The sequence below is a fragment of the Salvelinus sp. IW2-2015 genome, linkage group LG19 (genome assembly GCF_002910315.2).
Source record: "Salvelinus sp. IW2-2015 linkage group LG19, ASM291031v2, whole genome shotgun sequence".
Classification (NCBI taxonomy): domain Eukaryota; kingdom Metazoa; phylum Chordata; class Actinopteri; order Salmoniformes; family Salmonidae; genus Salvelinus; species Salvelinus sp. IW2-2015.
Window position 1 is genome coordinate 24,314,106 of NC_036859.1, and position 23,028 is coordinate 24,337,133.

The 23,028-nt window shown below is 43.9% G+C and overlaps 1 protein-coding gene across 1 annotated transcript in view; it reads right to left on the minus strand.

Moving 5' to 3' along the window:
- Nucleotides 1-23,028, minus strand: part of LOC111979222 (disco-interacting protein 2 homolog C-like) — a 309,794-nt gene that overhangs the window by 116,542 nt on the left and 170,224 nt on the right. Inside the window, 4 exon segments of the mRNA XM_024009605.2 lie at nt 10,686-10,883; nt 11,133-11,252; nt 14,207-14,341; nt 22,754-22,960. Coding sequence (XP_023865373.1) covers nt 10,686-10,883; nt 11,133-11,252; nt 14,207-14,341; nt 22,754-22,960 — 660 coding nt within the window.

Here is a 23,028-nt window from a genome sequence, read left to right on the forward strand (position 1 = left end):
TAGAGAGTAAAGATAGTAGAGATAGTAGAGAGTAGAGCATGTAGACAGAGAGAGAAGAGAGTAGAGAGTGGAGAGAGTAGACATAGTAGAGAGAGTAAAGATAGTAGAGAGAGTAGAGCGTGTAAACAGAGAGAGCAGATAGAGAGTAAAGATAGTAGAGAGAGAGAGAGTAGTGTGTAGACAGAGGAGAGAGAGTAAAGAGAGCAGATATAGTAGAGAGAGAGTAAAGATAGTAGAGAGAGTAGAGTGTAGAGAGATAGAGATAGTACAGAGTAGAGCATGTAAACAGAGTAGAGAGTAGACAAAGATAGTAAAGACAGTAGAGAGAGAAAGTGAGAGAGAGAATAGAGATAGTAGAGAGAGAGTAGAGAGTGTAGAGAGAGAGTAGAGAGTGTAGACAGAGAGAAGAGAGAGAGAGCGAAAGGGGTATTCCTAACTTTTGTGCATTTACTAATAACATTACGCTGGGAATTATTCTGGGTGAGGGAGAACCCGCAAATATTACTGCCAGATATGTATATGATTGCCATAGCCTGAGGGACATCCCATGACCACTCATTCCCTGAAGTATTTACATTGTATATAACTGACAAGTAATACATAGTGGAACCATCATCCATGTTGTTATTTATTTTCCATTCTTTATTTAAATTTATTTAATTACATTTATTGACCAAAGATTACAAACCAGCAGTACTGCTGTACCAGTATACATGATTATACTGTATGTACTATTATTATTACTACTAAAATGAACTGTATTTCAATATCCTCWTTTCATTGTACTGTATTTACTGAAATGCTGTACCACTATACTGCTTTGGCAATATCTACGAATTGTATTTCATGCCAATAAAGCAATCTGACTTTGAGTAGAGAGAGGTAGAGACGTAGAGAGAGAAATAGATGTAGAGAGAGAGATAGATGTATAGAGAGGTAGAAAGGTAGAGCGGTAGAGAGAGAGAGGTAGAGAGAGAAGGTGTAGAGAGAGAGAGGTAGAAAGGTTAGAGCGGTAGAGAGAGAGAAGAGAGGTAGAGAGAGAGAGGTGTAGAAGAGAGAGAGGTGTAGAGAGAGAAAGAGGTAGAAAAGGTAGAGGTAGAGAGAGGTGTAAAGAGAGAGTAGAGAGCGAGAGCGAGAGAAAGTCCTGTTGGGGGAGGACGCAGAGAGCTGTGGGTTGGCAGCGCACTACATTGCTGCCTGCCATAAGATGAGGGACAGTGTCTGACAGACCAATCAACCAGCACATGTCCTCTACTGTATGCTTATTGTTATTGTTCAATGTATGGTTATTTTGACCCTTGGTTATTGTTGTTACTGTTGTCCCGTTGACAATTTTGATTCTTATTATTTTCATATTGTAAATATCCAAAGTAAGCTTTGGCAATACGTACATTGTTGCATCATGCCAATAAAGCAAATTGAATTGAATATAAAACATTTTTTGAGAGAGAGTAGAAAGAGAAATGGGTAAGGTAAGACGAGCACGAGAGAGTAGAAAGAGACTACAGAGAGACTACAGACAGAAAGAGCGAGAAAGAGAGAGAGACGACAGAGACTCACTCAAAGTTCACTTCAGAGAGTCAGATTAAGATTCAGCACTGCACACTGAAGACAGAGTTGTTCACACAGCACAGGGCCCAGTAGCCCTCTCTCACTCGACCAACCGTCTCCTCCCTCCCAGAGAGCTGGGCCTCGAAGCTAGGCTCCTGACACCGGGTATGCTGGCTGCAGACATTTCACAGTCTGGTGAGCACTGTCCAATCAGCCACCTCACTTTATAAATCAATATGTTCACAGCGACAGCCATACAGACAGAGCAGACTGACAGACACTGCACTAGTTCCATTGAGGCCTGATTTGGGCTGCATGATGGTGCTAACTGACTGGGGTTTTATGGCTACATCCCAAATGGCACACTATTTTCAATATACTGCACTACTTTTAACCAGAGCCCTATGGGCCTTAGTTAAAATTATTGRACTTTATAGGAAATAGGGTGCCATTTGGGAAGCAGCCTATGTTATTCCTGTGGGGGATGCTGCCTATCTGCCAGTCATGTCTCCATGACTCAGTTAGCAGCAGGTGGGGAGCTGGGACATGGTGTGCAGGATAGTCTACGTTACGCCCCAAATGGCACACTATTKCCTATGTAGTGCTCTACTTTTGACTACGACCCATAGAGATCTGGTCAAAAGTAGAGCACTATATAAAGAATAGGGTGCCATTCGGGACGCAGCCTACATGTCATTTCATTCTCACAGCTTCACAGGGGTCCCTCCCCAGAAGTTCTAAATTCATAAAAGTTAGTGTACTGAGGCAGAGCTTGTCTCTCCAAATAATTGTACACCCCTCGACCACAAACWATTTTTTTGAAGTGGGACTTGGGAGAATAACTTGAATCTAAGTAAGCAGAGAGGAATAGTCTGAGTGTCTAGTGTCACAGTATTACAATGCAGGGCTGCAAACATAATGCGATACATTTCTCGATTGCCACTGATTTACTAACAAGAGTGGATTTAACTTTTCATATTTTAAATATATTACAATACACTTAACTTAAAGACCTCTAAGTGAGAGACGAAGTATTATACCACTGAACTAAATAGCTATGTAAATGTGTGGGTCCYGTGTGGCTCCGTTGGTAGAGCATGACGTTTGCAACACCAGGGTTGTGGGTTGGATTCCCACGGGGACCAGTACAGAAAAAAGTATGAAAATGTATGCTCTGGACAAGAGCATCTGCTAAATGACAAAAATGTAAAATGCACAGTACCAGTCAAACGTTTGGACACACCTACTCATTCAAGGGTTTTTCCTTATTTTTACTATTTTCTACATTGTAGAATAATAGTGAAGACATCAAAAATATATAATAACACATATGGGATCATGTAGTAACCAAAAAAGTGTTAAACAATTCAAAATATATTTTAAATGATTCAAAGGAGCCCCCCTTTGCCTTGATGACGAAGTATTATACCACTGAGCTAAATTATCCAAAATGGCGTAGCAGTCAGACGTCTTTGTCCTTATTGTCGTGTACCATGTATATATCTTTTTATATTTTTATATTTTTCTTTGCATATCTTTTTATATTTTTCTAAACCTCAACTTCAAAATACTCTCCTGCAACCCGCCTCACCCAATGTGTTGTGGATCTGTTTTTTTCTAAAGTATTTTGATTTACCTCGGAACCGGACTCCCCCAACAGAAGCTAGCCAGCTCACTAGCTAGTAGTCAGCTAACCACTGCTAGCGGTCATCAGCTAACCTTTAGCTTGGAAAGCTCTCGCCAGTTTGTACAACGCGATTCAAACCAGAGCATACCAGACTTATTTTCTCTCCATATCACCAGATTCCTACCGCAAGCTCTGAACCTTTTCACCTGGATCATCGCAGCTAGCTAGCTGCAATCCGAGTGACTACTCCCGGCTAACGTCTGTCCCGAAGCAAGCACCAATTWGCCTGGAGCTAGCCCATGCTAGGCCCATCTCTCGGCTAGCTGAAGAGGCCCATCAGCCACTCCTGGGCTACAATACCCGGACCCCTTCTACTGCCAGTACGGGGCACGGAACCCCGCCGATCCTTCATGACTGGACTACTAACGTAATCTGCTCGAGGGGGTACTCAACTGGCCCCTCCGTCGTGACGTCCCCTGAATGCCCATCTGCTAGCCTGCTAGCCACGGCCCGCTAGCTGTCTAGATGATATTGGACTGTTAGCTGAATAGATCCATCGGACAATTTCTTGGGCCACTATACTTATTTTGCCAATTGGACTTGGACCCCTCTGCTACTTGGAACCCTACTAATCCATCACGACTGGTCTATCGACATCACCGCACGTGGAGGCTAAAACAGAATTTCCTCCGTCGCGACTTCCCTCTAAGGCCCTTCTGCTAGCTTGCTAGCCCCGGCCTGCTAGCTGTCTGAATCGTCGTGTTTCCAGCCAGCCCAACCAGTCACTGGACTCCTATGATCACTCGGCTACGCATGCCTCTCCCTAATATCAATATGCCTTGTCCATTACTGTCCTGGTTAGTGATTGTCTTATTTCACTGTAGAGCCTRTAGCCCTGCTCAATATGCCATAACCAACAATGTAGTTCCACCTCCCACATATGCGGTGACATCACCTGGTTTAAACGTCTCTAAAGACAATATATCTCTCATCATTACTTAATGCCTAGGTTTACCTCCAATGTACTCACATCCTACCATACCTTTGTCTGTATATTATGCCTTGAATCTATTCTATCGCGTCCAGAAACCTGCTCCTCTTACTCTCTGTTCTGAACGTACTAGACGACCAGTACTGATAGCCTTTAGCCATACCCTTATCCTACTCCTCCTCTGTTCCTCTGGTGATGTAGAGGTTAATCCAGGCCCTGCAGTGCCTAGCTCCACTCCTACTCCACAGGTGCTCTCATTTGTTGACTTCTGTAACCGTAAAAGCCTTGGTTCAATGCATGTTAACATTAGAAGCCTCCTCCCTAAGTTTCTTTTATTCACTGCTTTAGCACACTCTGCCAATCCGGATGTCCTAGCCGTGTCTGAATCCGGGCTTAAGAAGACCACCAAAAACCCTGAAATTTCCATCCCTAACTATAACATTTTCCGACAAGATAGAACTGCCAAAGGGGGCAGTGTTGAAATCTACTGCAGAGATAGCCTGCAGAGTTCTGTCTTACTATCCAGGTATGTACCCAAACAATTTGAGCTTCTACTTTTAAAAATCCACCTTTCCAGAAACAAGTCTCTCACCTTTGCCGCTTGTTATAGACCACCCTCTGCCCCCAGCTGTGCCCTGGACACCATATGTGAATTGATTGCCCCCCATCTATCTTCAGAGCTCGTGCTGCTAGGTGACCTAAACTGGGACATGCTTAACACCCTGACCATCCTACAATCTAAGCTTGATGCCCTCAATCTCACACAAATTATCAATAAACCCACCAGGTACAACCCCAAATCCGTAAACATGCGCACCCTCATAGATATCATCCTAACCAAATTGCCCTCCAAATACACCTCTGCTGTTTTCAACCAAGATCTCAGCGATCACTGCCTCATTGCCTGTTCCGCCACGGGTCCGCGGTCAAACGACCACCCTCATCACTGTCAAACGCTCCCTAAAACACTTCTGCGAGCAGGCCTTTCTAATCGACCTGGCCCGGGTACCCTGGAAGGATATTGACCTCATCCCGTCAGTTGAGGATGCCTGGTCATTCTTTAATGTTACTTCCTCACCATATTAGACAAGCATGCTCCGTTCAAAAAATGCAGAACCAAGAACAGATATAGCCCTTGGTTCACTCCAGACCTGACTGCCCCGACCAGCACAAAAACATCCTGTGGCGAACTGCAATAGCATCGAAGAGCCCCGCGATATGCAACTGTTCAGGGAAGTCAGGAACCAATACACGCAGTCAGTCAGGAAAGCAAAGGCCAGCTTTTTCAAGCAGAAATTCGCATCCTGTAGCTCTAACTCCAAAAAGTTCTGGGATACTGTAAAGTCCATGGAGAACAAGAGCACCTCCTCCAGTGCCCACTGCACTGAGGCTAGGTAACACGTACCACCGATAAATCCGTGATAATCGAAGACTTCAACAAGCATTTCTCAATGGCTGGCCATGCCTTCTCCTGGCGACTCCAACCTGGCAACAGCCCGCCCCCCCGCTGCTACTCGCCCAAGCCTCCCCAGCTTCTCCTTTACCCAAATCCAGATAGCAGATGTTCTGAAAGAGCTGGAAAACTGGACCCATACAAATCAGCTGGGCTTGACAATCTGGACCCCCTATTCTGAAACTGTCCGCCGCCATTGTCGCACCCCCTATTACCAGCCTGTTCAACCTCTCCTTCGTATCATCCGAGATCCCCAAGGATTGGAAAGCTGCCGCGGTCATCCCCTCTTCAAAGGGGGAGACACCCTGACCAAACTGTTACAGACCTATATCCATCCTGCCCTGCCTATCTAAGGTCTTCGAAAGCCAAGTCAACAAACAGATCATGACCATCTCGAATCCCACCGTACCTTCTCCTGTTGCAATCCGGTTTCCAGGCCGGTCACGGGTGCACCTCAGCCACGCTCAAGGACTAAACGACATCATAACCGCCATCGATAAAAGACATTACTGTGCAGCCGTCTTCATCGACCTGGCCAAGGCTTTCGACTCTGTCAATCACCATATTCTTATCGGCAGACTCAGTAGCCTCGGTTTTTCTAATGACTGCCTTGCCTGGTTCACCAACTACTTGCAGACAGAGTTCAGTGTGTCAAATCGGAGGGCATGTTGTCCGTCCTCTGGCAGTCTCTATGGGGTACCACAGGGTTCAATTCTCGGGCCGACTCTTTTTCTCTGTATACATCAATGATGTTGCTCTTGCTGCGGGCGATTCCTGATCCACCTCTACGCAGACGACACCATTCTATATACTTCCGGCCCTTCCTTGGACACTGTGCATCTAACCTCCAAACGAGCTTCAATGCCATACAACACTCCTTCCGTGGCCTCCAACTGCTCTTAACGCTAGTAAAACCAAATGCATGCTTTTCAACCGTTCGCTGCCTGCATCCGCACGCCCGACTAGCATACCACCCTGGACGGTTCCGACCTAGAATATGTGGACATCTATAAGTACCTAGGTGTCTGGCTAGACTGCAAACTCTCCTTCCAGACTCATATCAAACATCTCCAATCCAAAATCAAATCAGAATCGGCTTTCTATTCCGCAACAAAGCCTCCTTCACTCACGCCGCCAAACTTACCCTAGTAAAACTGACTATCCTACCGATCCTCGACTTCGGCGATGTCATCTACAAAATAGCCTTCCAACACTCTACTCAGCAAACTGGATGCAGTTTATCACAGTGCCATTCGTTTTGTTACTAAAGCACCTTATACGACCACCACTGCGACCTGTATGCCTAGTCGGCTGGCCCTCGCTACATGTTCGTCGTCAGACCCACTGGCTCCAGGTCATCTACAAGGCTATGCTAGGTAAAGTGCCGCCTTATCTCAGTCATTGGTCACGATGGCTACACCCACCCGCAGCACGCGCTCCAGCAGGTGTATCTCACTGATCATCCCTAAAGTAAAACCTCATTTGGACGCCTTTCCTTCCAGTTCTCTGCTGCCTGCGACTGGAACGAATTGCAAAAATCTCTGAAGTTGGAGACTTTTATCTCCCTCAACAACTTTAAAAATCTGCTATCCGAGCAGCTAACCGATCGCTGCAGCTGTACATAGTCCATCTGTAAACTACCCACCCATTTACCTACCTCACCCCCCATACTGCTTTTATTTATTTACTTTCTGCTCTTTGCACACCAGTATCTCTTCTTGCAATGTTCATCTGATGATTATCACTCCAGTGTTAATCTGCTAAATTGTAATTATTCGATTATTGCCTACCTCATGCCTTTTGCACACATGTGTATATAGATTCTCTTTTTTTCTACCATGTTATTGACTTGTTTATTGTTTACTCCATGTGTAACTCTGTGTTGTCTGTTCACACTGCTATGCTTTATCTTGGCCAGGTCGCAGTTGCAAATGAGAACTTGTTCTCAACTAGCCTACCTGGTTAAATAAAGGTGAAATAAAAAAAATACATTAAAAAAAAGCATCTCCAATAAAAAATGTCATCTAGAATTGGCTTCCTATTTCGCAACAAGCATCCTTCACTCATGCTGCCGACATACCCTCGTAAAACTGACCATCCTACAATCCGACTTCGGGAGCTACCAATCCGACTTTGGAGGCTATTACAAAATAGCCTCCAACACTCTACTCAACAAATTAGATGCAGTCTATCACAGTGCCATCTGTTTTTGCCACCAAAGCCCCATATACTACTCACCACTGCGACCCTTACGTTCTCGTTGGCTGGCCCTCGCTTCATACCCGTCGCCAAACCCACTGGCTCCAGGTCATCTACAAGTCTCTGCTAGGCAAAGCTCTGCCTTATCTCAGGTCACTGGTCACCATAGCAGCACCCACCCGTAGCATGCGCTCCATCAGGTATATCTCACTGGTCACCCCCAAAGCCAATTCTTCCTTTGGCCGCCTTTCCTTCCAGTTCTCTTGCTGCCAATGACTGGAACGAACTGCAAAAATCACTGAAGCTAGAGACTCATATCTCCCTCACTAGCTTTAAGCACCAGTTGTCAGACAGGCTCACAGATCACCGCACCTGTACATAGCCCATCTGTAATAGCCCATCCAACTACCTCATCCCCATACTGTATTTATTATTTATCTTGCTCCTTTGCACCCCAGTATGTCTACTTGCCGTTCATCTTCTGCACATCTACCATTCCAGTGTTTAATTGCTATATTGTAATTACTTCGCCACCATGGCTATTTATTGCCTTACCTCCCTTATCCTACCTCATTTGCACACAAGGTATATAGACTTTTTCTACTGTATTATTGACTGTATGTTTGTTTATTCCATGTGTAACTCTTTGTTGTTGTATGTGTCTAACTGCTTTGCTTTATCTTGGCCAGGTTGCAGTTGTAAATGAGAACTTGTTCTCAACTAGCCTACCTGGTTAAATAAAGGTGAATATATATATATATTATTTTTAAATGACAGCTTTGCACACTCTTTGCATTCTCTCAACCAGCCTCGCCTGGAATGCATTTCAATTAACAGGTGTGCCTTGGTAAAGTACATTTGTGGAATTTCTTTCCTTCTTAATAAATTTGAGCCAATCAGTATGTTGTGACAAGGTTGGGGTGGTATACAGAAGATAGCCCTATTTGGTAAAAGACCAAGTCCATATTATGGCAAGAACAGCTCAAATAGACAAAGAGAAATGACAGTCCATCATTACTTTAAGACATGAAGGTCAGTCAATCTAGAAGATCAAGAATTTGAAAGTTTCTTCAAGTGCAGTCGCAAAAACCATCAAGCGCTATGATGAAACTGGCTTTCATGAGGACCGCCATAGGAAGAAAAGACCAGAGTTACCTCTGCTGCAGCGTATAAGTTCATTAGAGTTACCAGCCTCAGAAATTGCAGCCCAAATAGATGTTTTACAGAGTTCAAGTAACAGACACATCTCAACATCAATTGTTCAGAGTAGCTGTGTGAATCAGGCTTTCATGGTCGAATTGCTGCAAAGAAACCACTACTAAAGGACAACAATAAGAAGAAGACACTTGCTTGGGACAAGAAACACGAGCAATGGACATTAGACCAGTGGAAATCTGTCCTTTGTTCTGATGGTCCAAATTTGAGATTTTGGGTTCCAACAGTCGTGTCTTCGTGAGACGCAGAGTAGGTGAACGGATGATCTCTGCATGTGTAGTTCCCACCGTGAAGCATGGAGGATGAGGTGTTGATGGTGCTTTGCTGGTGACACTGTGATTTATTTAGAATCTGCAGCGATATGCCATCCCATCTTGTTTGAGCTTAGACTGCATTTCATTTTTCAACAGGACAATGACCCAACTCACCTCCAGGCTGTGTAGGGCTATTTGACCAAGAAGGAGAGTGATGGAGTGCTGCATCAGATGACCTGGCCTCTACAATCACCCGACCTCAAACCATTTGAGATGGTTTGGATGAGTTGACCGCAGAGTGAAGGGAAAGCAGCCAACAAGTTCAGCATATGTGGGAACTCCTTCAGGACTGTTGGAAAAGCATTCCAGGTGAAGATGGTTGAGAGAATGCCAAGAGTGTGCAAAGCTGTCATCAAGGCAAAGGGTGGCTACTTTGAGAATCTCAAATATATTGGATTTGTTTAACACTTTTTTGGTTACTACATGATTCCATATGTGCCATTTCATAGTTTTTGATGTCTTCACTATTATCTACAATTAGAAATAGTAAAAAATAAGAAAAACCCTTGAAGAGTAGGTGTGTCCAAACTTTTGACTGGTACTGTATATGTCAATGAAACAACTACAGTAAAGTCACTGCACCAGTGTTGTGCCACAGTACAGTACATTTACTTCAAAAAGTATTTTTCCACATAAAGTACTTTGCGTTCCTCGTGTGGRTGTCATTAATAGCATTAATATGCTTAAGCAGCAGGTAYCAGTATTGTTTGGTGCCTGTCTGTACTTAAAAAGGTTGGTGGGAAGGCTGAGCATGAAGCAGCATCGAATAAAGGAAACCCTCCTGAGTACTCCACTGCAGCACTCATGGCTTTGTGTCCCAAATGACAATCTCTATTCAGTGCAAAACTTTTGACCAGGGCACATAGGGTTCTTGTCAAAAATAGTGCACAATATAGGGACTAMGGTGCCATTTGGAATGTACCCATGGAATCAATCACAGTTATGGAGTCTCTCAGTGGATTGTTAACATATCCAACAGTAAAAGTGTTGCTGCTTCACTCACAGAATAAATAAACWGTCCTGGATGGCTGGGTCATGGTATTATTATGGAAGGCAAAGCTATAGGTCAACATTATAGAAGAGAATAGGACACTTTCATTACTGTTATAGAACACACTTTCATTGCCGTCTCTCTGGTGATTTGTCTTTAGTGTTTCAATAGCAATGATGTGCCGTACTATCCAATTCTTTAGATCAGTGTAGCGGGCTGTGTCCTTACTGTTAAGTTTGAATGATAGACGTGACCACTGATGTCAATAACCCGAGAGTCAAACACTAACAATAACATATCATGTGAGTGACGCACTGCACGTACTGTGCGGACATAACACCTACCGTAGGTTAAAATGTACAGTGGTTTTCCGTTGGTGTCCATAGTGGTGAGGCATGGGGCTTTGGGAGAGATGGTGCCCCACCTCTGCAGGGCAGCCTCCAACGACGGGGGCCAGTTAGTGACCACCCCTAGCTGCTCCCCCCTCATCGCCAGCATCTGAGCCCCCTCCGCTTTGGGCTGGTTGGGGTCAGGCTGTTGCACTGGAGCATCACAGGAACAACGCAATGTTTTAGATTTTAACGTGGCAAAGAGGTTTTCAATTAATAACAACTTTGTTTATAACCTGTAATAATATAAMAACATTCTGTATTGTAACAGCAAATTCATTGAGTTTTTACACATTCAGAAAATCAACCTTCAGAGGTCTTGCGTGCGTCCAAAATGACTCCCTGTGCCCTATATAGTGCATTACSTTTYACCAGAMCACTATGGGATGGATGCCTTCTTACCCTCTAGAAGTTCTTCAAAATCGTCGACAAAGAATTCTCTTAAGGGAGGCCGTTTGGGTCTCTTCAATGTGTTGACTAGCTGCTGGATTTTGGCTGACACTCGGCCACCTACTGGAACGCCTGTAAGGGTCACACACACACACACACACACACACACACACACACACACACACACACACCCACAAAACACACACACAACCCAACACACACACACACACACACACACACCACACACACCACACACACACACACACACACACACACACACACACACACACACACACACAGCATCAATAACACACACGTAGAAAGTTCTATACTTCATGGGAAACTTCTATACGTCTAATTGGACTGGCAAGGCCACTTTTCCAAGTCTTCAGAGAGGAGACAGCCACACTTCACTGGGCAATATCCAAATTGTCTTCTCTACTGTCTCAAACCCCTGCTTTAGTTTCAATGACACTATCCCCCTGGCCATTTCTCTTATCATATGAGGTCCAGAGGCTGCTGGTTTTCTGTTCTACGTGATAATTAATTGCACACACCTGGTGTTCCAGGTCTAAATCAGTCCCTGATTAGAAGGGAACAATMAAAAAATGCAGTGGAACTGGCTTCGAGGTCCAGAGTTGAGTTGGAGGGGATAAACCTTCATACGCAGCGGAGAGTGTCAAAGTTAAGGGTTAAACCGTGGATAGAAAGCAATACAGATGAACACACAGTAAAAATCAGTCCTGACCAAAGCTGATTTCACAAAGAAACGAAATCTGTGTAAAGCACGATCACTGTGTAACCTGTGTTAGGCTATATATATCAAGTAAAAAGAAAAACGAAACATTTTGAATCTCTAAAACACAAGTTTGGCCTTGGTACTGAGGGAGAAAGGTGCAGTTCTTTTCAGAGCCTCCATGAGCGTTGTAGTCCAGTAAACCCCATCTGTAAAGCTTGGGACTTGATCTATCAAGCAGACACTCGACGACGTGTYCTCTGTGCYCTCAACAAATCTATTCCTCAGCACTATTGACTGGAGCATCTGATGAACAGATTTGTCTGCGCGATGCCGTATGCCTCAGGAGAACAAATTAAAATAGCAGAGAGGCCCACATTGGCATACTCCATGATCTGACCGCAGCTCATTCAGAACAAATGTCAGAATCCATTTTGGGTTTGCTTTTCAAGCGTCAGATGCATTTTATTCTACTTCCTCAAAGGATTTGAATCACCTCTGATATGTAAAAGAAAGCTTCCGAAAGTGAGCCATCAAAAGTAATGTACTGAAAGAGAGAAGAGTAAATAAATATATGTGAGTGATGCGTCTGTGTAAAAAGCGGAGTTTGAATTTCACTGCTCATATTTAAGTAATTTCTGGTGTCTGTTGCAGATCTAACTGAAAGGTTATGTGACGCCAAAAATCAAATCAAAGACGATGAAAATAGTTATTCTTGTGTCGTTCCATTCACAACCAAATTGAACTGTAAAAGGCATAAAACTGTAAAACATTATGTATCAGTTGTTGTTTTCTTAAATGCTGCTCCCAAATCAAACTGACATGACACCATCATATCAGAACAAACTGACATGACACCATGACACCATCATATCAGAACAAACTGACATGACACCGATGATATCAATAAACTTGGACATGACCCAGAATAAACAGACATTCAAATAAACGTGACAGATGAGACACAATGACACGACAATATCAAAACAAACTGACATGACACATGACAACCATCGATATGAGAACAACTGGACATGAACATGAACAAACATATCAGACAAACGTGACATGAACAGCATCATATCAGCACAAACTGACATGAACGGATGACAGAGTATCAGAACCACTGACATGCGCCATGACACATCATGACCTCAGGAACAACTGACATGCACACCACCATGAACACCATCATACTCAGAACGAAACTGACATGAACGGGATTGACACATCTATTATTCAGTAACAACCGTGACTATGTACACCTACGTGACACATACTAAAACAATCACTGAATGCAACCGATGAATTGCCATGATGCAGAAAAACTGACATGCAGCCATGACACAGCATATCCGAACACAACTGAAACATGACACATGACACAGACATATCAGGAACAAACTGACATGAACATGACATCATCAGAAACAACTGACATGAACCATGACCACCATGATAACAAACTGCTACCAGACATATCAGACACTGTACATGACAGCATGCACAAATATAACTACAGATACATAAGACTGATCATGAACAGCTGACATGCATCAGATGCATGTAAGATACTGAACTGACACATGACAACAAACTATCAAAACAAACTGACATGACACCATGACAAGACATATCCAGAACAAACTGACATGACACAGACATATCAGAAAACTTGACATGACATTAGAATATCAGAACAAATGACATGACACGCATGAACAGGGGACAATATGTCAGAAACAACGCTGACATGACACCAGTGACACAGACATATAGAACAAACTTGACATGACACCATGACACAGACATATGCAGAACAAACTGACAATGACCAGACATATCAGAGAACAACTGACATGACACAGACATATCAGAAAAACTGACATGGACACATGACACAGACATATCAGGAAAACAAACTGACATGACCCATGACACAGGACATATCAGAACAAACTGACATGACACCACCTGACACAGACATAGTCAGAAAAAACTGACATGACTATAAGACATACAAGAAAATGACATGGAACATACACAGAACATATCAGAAAAACGAACTGCATTGACACGACAGTATCAGAAAACTGGCATGACACCATGACACAGCATATAGACAAGAGGGGCTCAGAAGCATGATAAATACAAACATGACCCAAAATACCTTCACTGTCAAGAAAGACTGGCACCATGTGAAAACAAATTTAGAGGTCACAGCACACACACCCACACACACACACCAACACACACACGACACACACACACACAGCACAGCCACTACACATGACACACACAACACCACCACCCTGCCGCCTCCACTACACCAACCCCTGTATGTACTCACCATCTCCGGTCTCCATGAGCTCTGCATTGCCATATTTGGGCGTGGACCTGGATGCTGTGGTGGAGCCCTGGGGTCTCTCCACCTGTATGGAGTCTGTGGTGTAGCTGGTGACATCTGGAGGGGTAGAGTGGTTCTCTGGATGTGAGGAGAGGCAAGGTGAAGGAAGCCTGTTACTGTTAGTCCCCKCAGCCCTCAGCCCTATAGCTAAACAAGGGCCACAGGCTGCCACAGCTAAGCCAGCACAACAGTGAGGAGAGGAGGGAAGAGAAGGACTGCCTCTSAAATGGTACCCTACTCCTTATATGGTGGACTACTGTTGGACACGGCTCATACATACCAGATCCGTATACGCCCTGGTCAAAAGTAGTGCACTATATAGGGAWTATGGTTCCATTTGGGATGCAACCTAGGATGGGAGGAGGCACGGGGGCAAGGGTCCAAGGACACAGGGCACACAGACGGACAGACGGCGGGAGGCCACAGGGGTTAGTCAGGTCAGGAGGCGCATGCATCCAAACAGGTGTCACCGGGTGCAGAATAGACAGACATAGACAATGGTTAACTCCAGTAAAAGTCGATCTGAGGAAGGAGAGTGATTGATATGCTGCTGTGCTGGGTTTCCCTTGGTACTTCCACAGTTCCATAGACCTCAGCCCTTATCAATTGATCTGTTTTAAAATCATAGAGAAAAGTGTTTCATGTCACCTCATTTTCYTTCAAGGAGCCCTCTTGCTAGTTTTCCTTTGAACTCTGATTTGAGGTGTATGAAAACACCCAAAGTCCATCCACTCCACAAGGGATGTAACTCTGCAACCACCCAAAAACTATGTTCATCTTTATGAAAATGTCATCTTAACTTTATCTAAGATGATAGATGATCGCTTGGGCCATTAACCAAAAGGCCGTTGAGCAAGGCAGTTAACCCCCAACAACAACTGCTCCCCGGGCGCCGATGATGTGGACGTAAATTAAGGCAGCCCTCCGTACSTCTCTGATTCAGAGGTTGGGTTAAATGCGCAAGACACATTTCGGTTAAATGCATTCAGTTGTGCAACTGACTAAGTATCCCTATACCCTTTCCAAATATTTTGGCAATGTTACATTTGTGAACTAGGCCTTTAGCTTCACATACGTCTCTGCTACGTGTGTGAGGTTGAATGTGTGGGAGCACACTGTAACATATACAAATATCTATGACAACCGTGTCAAATACTAATGCTGTGAATTAAGTGGTCCAATCTGAATTAAGTCAGATTGTGATAAAAGGGGAAATATGGGATTAAAACAACAAAACAAAGCGGCCACCCGCTAGGTTTTTGGTAAACAGCTGAGAGACGGAGTAAAACAAGCTTATAGTTTGGGTTCCAATGGGGTAAACAAATTGAACTAYGCTCATGATCATTAAAGCATTTACAAGTGATATTCTTGTCCAAAAATATATGRACCAATCCAAGATTGTCCCAGTACTGGAGCTGCAGGAAATTTGATGCACTTCATGAAACTATGTTTGTAATCATTACCGCTCCTTCTTCAATCCCCTGGTCATAACATAAATGCTTCAACATTACATCATTGATGCAACACTTCCGCCTRTCCCTCTCTCTGAGACATCCCACATGTGACATCTATCCTTAAATTCACTGTAAAAAATAAATCATTTTTACTCTCCATCTRCCACTCGACATGTATCACTTTTCAGATTCTTTGAAGTGCCAGACGTTTTTGAAAGTCTAATCATGCCGTGAATTCCCATTTTCTTCCCATCATACCGCCTGGACAATGTCGAAAAGCATCAGCCGTTACTTTTCCCCTGCTAGATTTAGATTCTGATTGAAGTGGATGAGCGTGTGAAATCATTCCAGACACAATTTGTGAAGAGAAACCACAAGGAACTTCCTTCACTGTCTTTCCTTTACATTCCTAGTGCTCCGGCTCAATCGCTCAGCTTTCCACTGTAAAACACTAGAGCCCCAGTCAAGGACCATACATAAGCTAAAGTGGATCAAACACCGGTACTAGCTAGCCATAGCACTCATCTATAAGGGCCAGTAACCACAAGTATGTGAGAGCAATATCATTCATAGACCATCATACTGTCTGCTATGAGTAATCTTCCTTTCAGTGATAATTCATCATGTTAGATGAAGATGTCTATGGGTGTGTCCCAAACAGCACTGAATTCCCTATTTAGTGCACTATTGAGCACATAGGCCTTTATGATAAGAGCTTCCCAAAGCTGATTTAACTTTATTTATTTATGGACAATGAATGTGTCATCACCTTCCATCAATTCCCATAGGGCTCTGTTCAAAACTAGTACACTATATAGGGAATAGGATGCCATTTGGGARGCAAGTATATATTCTTACCACCAGTGTCCGTGTGAGGTTAGATAAAGAGATAAATGAGTGAGGGAAAGCGCTCTAGAGCCCACTAGGTTAAACAAGGCTCGCATTGACAATGTTAGACCAAGGACAACATTACTGCCGCCCCCACTTAGCCTCTTCCTTTCTCTCTTTACCTGTCTTTACCCTCTCCCCCCTCTTTCCCATCCTCCCTCCCCATCTCCCTCCCTTTCTCTCACTCCCTCCCTTTCTCAACCTCCCGCTCTCTGACTGCTTCAAAACTGGCGAAATTGCCTCCCGAGTGGCGCAGCGGTCCAAAGCACTGCCTCACTACAGATCTGGGCYTCACTACAGACCCTGGTTCGATCCCGGGCTGTGTCGCAGCTGGRCGCGACTGGGAGACACATGATACGGCACCCAATTGGRCCAGRGTCATCTGGGTTAGGGGAGGGTTTGGCCAGCCAGGATGTCCTTGTCCCATCGCATTGTAGCGACTCCTGTGGCGGGCCGGGCGCATGCACGCTGACTATGGCCGCCACTTGTACGGTGATTCCTCCGACACATTGGTGCGGCTGGCTTCCGGGATAAGCAAAGAGTGTGTCAAGAAGTAGTGCGGCTTGGCAGGGTCTTGTTTCGGAGGATGCATGGCTCTCAACCTTCACCTCTCCCGAGTCCGCACGGGAGTTGCAGCGATGGGACAAGACTAACTACCAATTGGATATCACGAAATTGGAGAGGGAAAAAAAAATGGCAAAAAGGCTAAATAAACATATCACTAAAACACATGGTGCTAATGTGCCAGGAAGTCATGTTCCCAATGCCTTCAGAGAGCCGAGAGGGGAAGAGAGGAAAGACAGAATGAGAGAGAGAGGGGGTAGAGACAGCGAGAAAAAGAGAAATGCTTCTCCATGACTGAGTGAGACTGAGACAACGCTAGGCTAGCTAGCTACCAGCTGCAATAACAGAGGTTATTGACACTTACATGCGACTTCTGCTATCAGAATATGAAGTTAGCATTGAAAAGTCGCCTTGTMGTCTGATTGTGTTCAGATCTGGCTGACCACTTCAGGAGGTGGTSAGGGATGCATTGCGTGCGGATTTCTAAAAGCGCACACAGTGGTGACGTCATCAGCACTCCTCTCACAAGTCACCAGAAAACTTGTGTTTTGAGACGAGAGGCATCTTTTCATTATAACGTTGGAGGAAATACGTTCCTAGCGTGTGAGGAACATGTTTGCTGGCCTCATAAATGCTAGCTAATATTAAGAAAAACATGTTTTTGTTTGGCTAGAGTTATGCTAACCCGTTTGCAATCCCTTTACGTTGCTTGCTAGCTTCAGAGGTTAGCTGGCTAGTTAGCTACAGAGTTAGCAACTGCCGTTGTTGTGTTATCTTATTTAGCCTATTTCACTGTTTGCATACTGGCATTTGAATATAGCGCGGGAATAGGGAATCCGGACACAGTAGCCACATTTAAATGTAGGTGTAGATGCATGACACTTTTGAATTCCATGATCAGAACTCTATGATTCAGAGCTAAGCTGCATGATCAGAACTCTAATGATCAGAGCTAAGCTCATGATCAGAACTCAATGCTAAAAAGTCTATATGAACTTGTCGAGCCTAACACGGCCAAGAATGCTTTCTCAGACATAGTGATATTGCATTTCCTACCAACATGCTCAGCATGCTAATGATATAGAAGGGTGCTCTTTGTACATAACATCTGTTTACCTGAGCCAGAGTGAACAGACAGACACTGGCCAGCAGTACTTAGCAGGCAGTGAGAGACTAAGGCTGTTTCCCAAATGGAACCCTATTCCACTACTTTTGACCAGCGCTATAWAGCGGACTATATAGGGAATAGGGTGTTATTTGGGATTATAAACAGTGTACAAAACACCTTCCTAAAATTGACTTGCCCCCCTCTCCTTTTATAGCTTAACACCTACAGAAACAATAATGAGCTATAGGGAATCCAGTGACAGCTAGACTACAGTACACTACGGCAGGSAGAGAGAGAAACGCTGAACTAAATGGAATCTATGGGTCGTCACATAGGCTGCGTTCCAGGCTGACTACATTGCAGACGCATGCCATATTTCACAATGCATGGAAAGGTGCATCGTCTGCAATATAGAACGCAACCATAGACTGCAAAACGTCATTCCATTAGGAGTGGGAACCCCTTCCAGAATGATGTTAATGGTTGCTGTGGTGTTGTTCTCAGACGTTGATCAATGGTTGATTATAGTCTGTTTGTTTTCAAAACATTCATCTACTTCTACCTGGGGGATTGTAGAATCCTTTTCTTTTCTCTAGTTGTTACATACGGAGGGATAACTCATTTCACTAATTCACTCTCCCCGCCAAATAGTGACTGTTGGAATAATTGATGGGTTCAATCAAGGCATTCTTCAATGCTGGTTCAGTGGGTTCTTTAAGCATCGAGCAAAGTTTTGGCACTGAAAAAATACAACTCAAAGGGCATTTTAAACAGACTACTTAAAACAATGTGGCACCTGCCTAAAGCTCAGATTCAAAGTGTACCCTCCCGACTACCCAATAAAAAACTCAGGGATTGGGAGAGCAGGGAGTGTCTAAAATCAAACAGAACATACATGTCAACAAGCACCACCTCCACATAACTGGAGCAACCATCCATCTGCTTTGTGTCAAAGACAAAAAGCATTCTTGAACATGCAGTCTCTTATCTTGCCCAGCAAATAAATACATGTATTTCTCACCATTAGATCAATAAATATTTCACAGCCATGAAAGCAACCAAAACTGCTTTCTAGACCTTACCTGTTTCCTGCAATATTGATGTTGATTTTCCATCAACACCGTGGCTCTCATTCACAAAGGGTACTCCACACACTCAGATTCATACGATCACAGTACCCATTAGCCAAAGCTATCCATGGGTTAGCATCACTTCTCTTCTCCCAACTTTTCACACAACTGTAGCTAGAGCAAGACACCACTTTGACATTGAACGCCACACTTGATCATCAGAAAGCAAATGGGTGCGGGGCAGTGGCTAGAGCAGGGCAGGGAGGGGTTGACTGCCCCCTTGCACGGTCTGGGATAGTGGGATACTGACCCTGCTTCTCCAGGGGGGGCTGCTGCCAGACGAGCTCCGATCCACCTGATCCAAACTCACAGGACCGCCTCACCACAGGACCAGGACCTGAGTTCCCATTCTCTACTGTGACTGGGGCTGGTGTGCCCAGGAGACCTGGGGCCTTCCTAGTTTTCCTCTTCAGAGAGAGGTGAGCAATGGGCCCTGCGTGTGAGGAGGGGAAAACCTGAACCTTAAATCCAGACTACGGCAACCACACAAGGCCAAACCAAGTCACTACTGTAGCCAGATGGAGGGAAGACACTCTGCAGGGTCTCTCTGCAGGAGGCAATAGCCATATGGAGGGGAAATATAATATGTGTTTCAAATGGCACCCTATTGACTTTATAGTGCACTAGTTTTGACCGGCRCTGGTCAAAAGTAGTGAACTAAAAATGAAATAGGGTGCAATTTAAGACACATCCATAGATGAGGGTGGGGGCGAGGGGTATGGAGAAAAGCAACTTATCTACACGGGCAGGCAGAACCACACTGATGGAAAGGGAGGGAGGGAGAGGGGATGAAGGGAAGAAGGAAAATGCTTTTTCTTTAGCCTTTTAAAAAGCCAACACACACACACGGGAGCTGGTTTGTTTTGGCCTCTAATGGGAGCCAAGAGGGAAAACAGATCTGTAACCTTCACACACACAGGAAAGGATATCCTCCTCTGAAATACACACCTAGCGGAGAGAGACACACAAACATCATGCTATGTTGTGACAACAAAACGCTATTTGATTGTCATGGAAACACCTCTGAAAACCAAGGATTTAGAGAGTTACTCATAAAGTTACTAATACACAACTATACAGTTTGATGGAATTAAATCTAACTATCAGAACGACTGGATGTTGACAAGTGTTTTGATTGATAGATTGCCAAAATAATCTAGTGATTGATTGACTAACTCTTAACTGTCTTACGTGTCTTAAGTGGTGTTCCATTACATGTCAACTATACCTAATAACTGATACATGATATCACATTTCCTAGTTCAGTGAAAGTCTACATCTACCACAGCACGAGTCCCCAGGTCTTCCAGTGCTGCTTCAAAGTGTCCCCAAACACCAGYTAAACATCACATCTCACTGTTTAAAATGTCTCTTCACTGAGTAGAAGAAGCCAATCAGCAGTTGGCTACTAGCGGTGTCTGCAACCCAACTGTCACGGCACCCTACTCCCAACACCGTGCATTACTTCAGACTGTCTGCTAGCTGTGTCTACCTGACGGGAGCCTCCGTGTGGTGTCTGTTCTGTGCTTTGTCTCTGGTAGCCATCAAACTTGTGTCAGCAGCATGAAAACAAACTAGCCACTAGAACAGTTTACACAGACAACATTGGAGAACAGCAGTTCGTGGTCATAGCTCTTCTAAGTATGGTTGTTTTGTTATTTTGTCCTTCAATTGACATGTATTATGCAGTGACTACAACTAAGGGGTTAACTAAGTCTAGGGTATAAGAAGATAAACAAAAAAGAAAGCAAATATTTCCACACAGGAAGCATTGCAGGCTAGTGTTGTGTGCATGCCTTAGGGGTTGGAACATTAAAGGGAGGTACAGGATAGGTGAGGGGTGATGTCAGCAGCACACACACATAAATATACACACACGAGTGTACACGCACACGAGTGTACACGCACACACACGTGCACACATACATACCGTGGAGGTGTTGATAGAGCCAACAACAGGGATACTTTTCCCACATTTTGTCATGTTACAGCCTGAATTTTTATTTATTAAATTGAGATTTTGTGTCACTGGCCTACACACACACAATACCCCATAATGTGAAAATGGAATTATGTTTTTTTAGAAAAAAATTACTTAAAAATGAAAAGCTGAAATGTCTTGAGTCAATAAGTATTCAACCCCTTTGTTATGGCAAAAAAATGGCTTAACAAGTCAAATAAGTTGCATGGACACACTGTGTGCAATAATAGTGTTTTTATTACATGATTTTTGAATGACTACCTCGTCTTTGTACACCACACATACAATTATTTGTAAGGTCCCTCAATCGAGCAGTGAATTTCAAACACAGATTCAACCACAAAGACCAGGGAGGTTTTCCAATGCCTCGCAAAGAAGAGCACCTATTGGTAGATAGCTGACATTTGAATATCCCTTTGAGCATGGTGAAGTTATTAATGACACTTTGGATGGTGTATCAATACACCCAGTCACTACAAAGATACAGGTGTCCTTCCTAACTCAGTTGCCGGAGAGGAAGGAAACCGCTCAGGGATTTCACCATGAGGCCAATATTGACTTTAAAACAGTTACAGAGTTGAATGGCTCTGACAGGAGAAAACTGAGGATGGCTCAACTACATTGTAGTTACTCTACAATACTAACCTAAATGACAGTGAAAAGAAGGAAGCCTTTACAGAATACAAATTTTCCAAAACATGGATCCTGTTCACAATAAGGCACTAAAGTAAAACTGCAAAAAATGTGGTGAAGAAATTAACTTTATGTCCAGAATATAAAGACCTATTGTTCGGGGAAAATCCAACACATCACTGAGTACCACTCTTCAAATTTACAAGCATGGTGGTGGCTGCATCATTTTATGGGTATSCTTGTCATCGGCAAGGACTATGGATTTTTTTAGGGTAAAAACGGAAATGAGCTAGGCAGAGGCAAAATCTGAGAAGAAAACCTGGAATGTTTAAAGAATAATGTGCAAATATTGTACAATCCAAGTGTGAAAAGSTTAGACTTATCCAGAAAGACTCACAGCAGTAATTGCTGGCAAATGTGATTCCAACATGTATTGTTGTGAATACTTATGTAAATTAGATATTTCTGTATTTCATTTTCAATAKATTTGCAAACATTTCTAAAAACATGTTTTCACTTTGTCATTATGGATTATTGTGTGTAGATGGGTAAGAAAATAAATAKATTTGATCCATTTTGAATTCAGTTTAAAAAAAATTAGGAATAAGTCAAAGGGTATAAATACTTTCTGCAGGCACTGTAAGTAAGACAAACATACCCTAACACACAGAGGTAGATACAAGTAGGTAAGTAAGTTTATAGTTGAAGGGTGGGTTTGTTTACCTGACTTACCGAGGTGTGTCTGGCCCATGACGTCTGCTAGCCGGCTGGCCGCCCCGCTCCCTCCGCTCTGCGTGGAGGAGGAGGAGGTGGTGGAGGAGGTTGTGGAACCGTGGATGGCCCTGCTGATCCAGTTCTCCATGTTGATGCTGCCCTGGCTGGAGGTGGGCGTGCCCTCACCCTGCATGGAGCCCTCTTCCTCTGAGCCTGACGACGTGTCTGGAGAGAGGGGGGAGTGGAGCAGAGAGGAAGAGAGGGTTTACGAACAGCAGGGAAAAACACACACG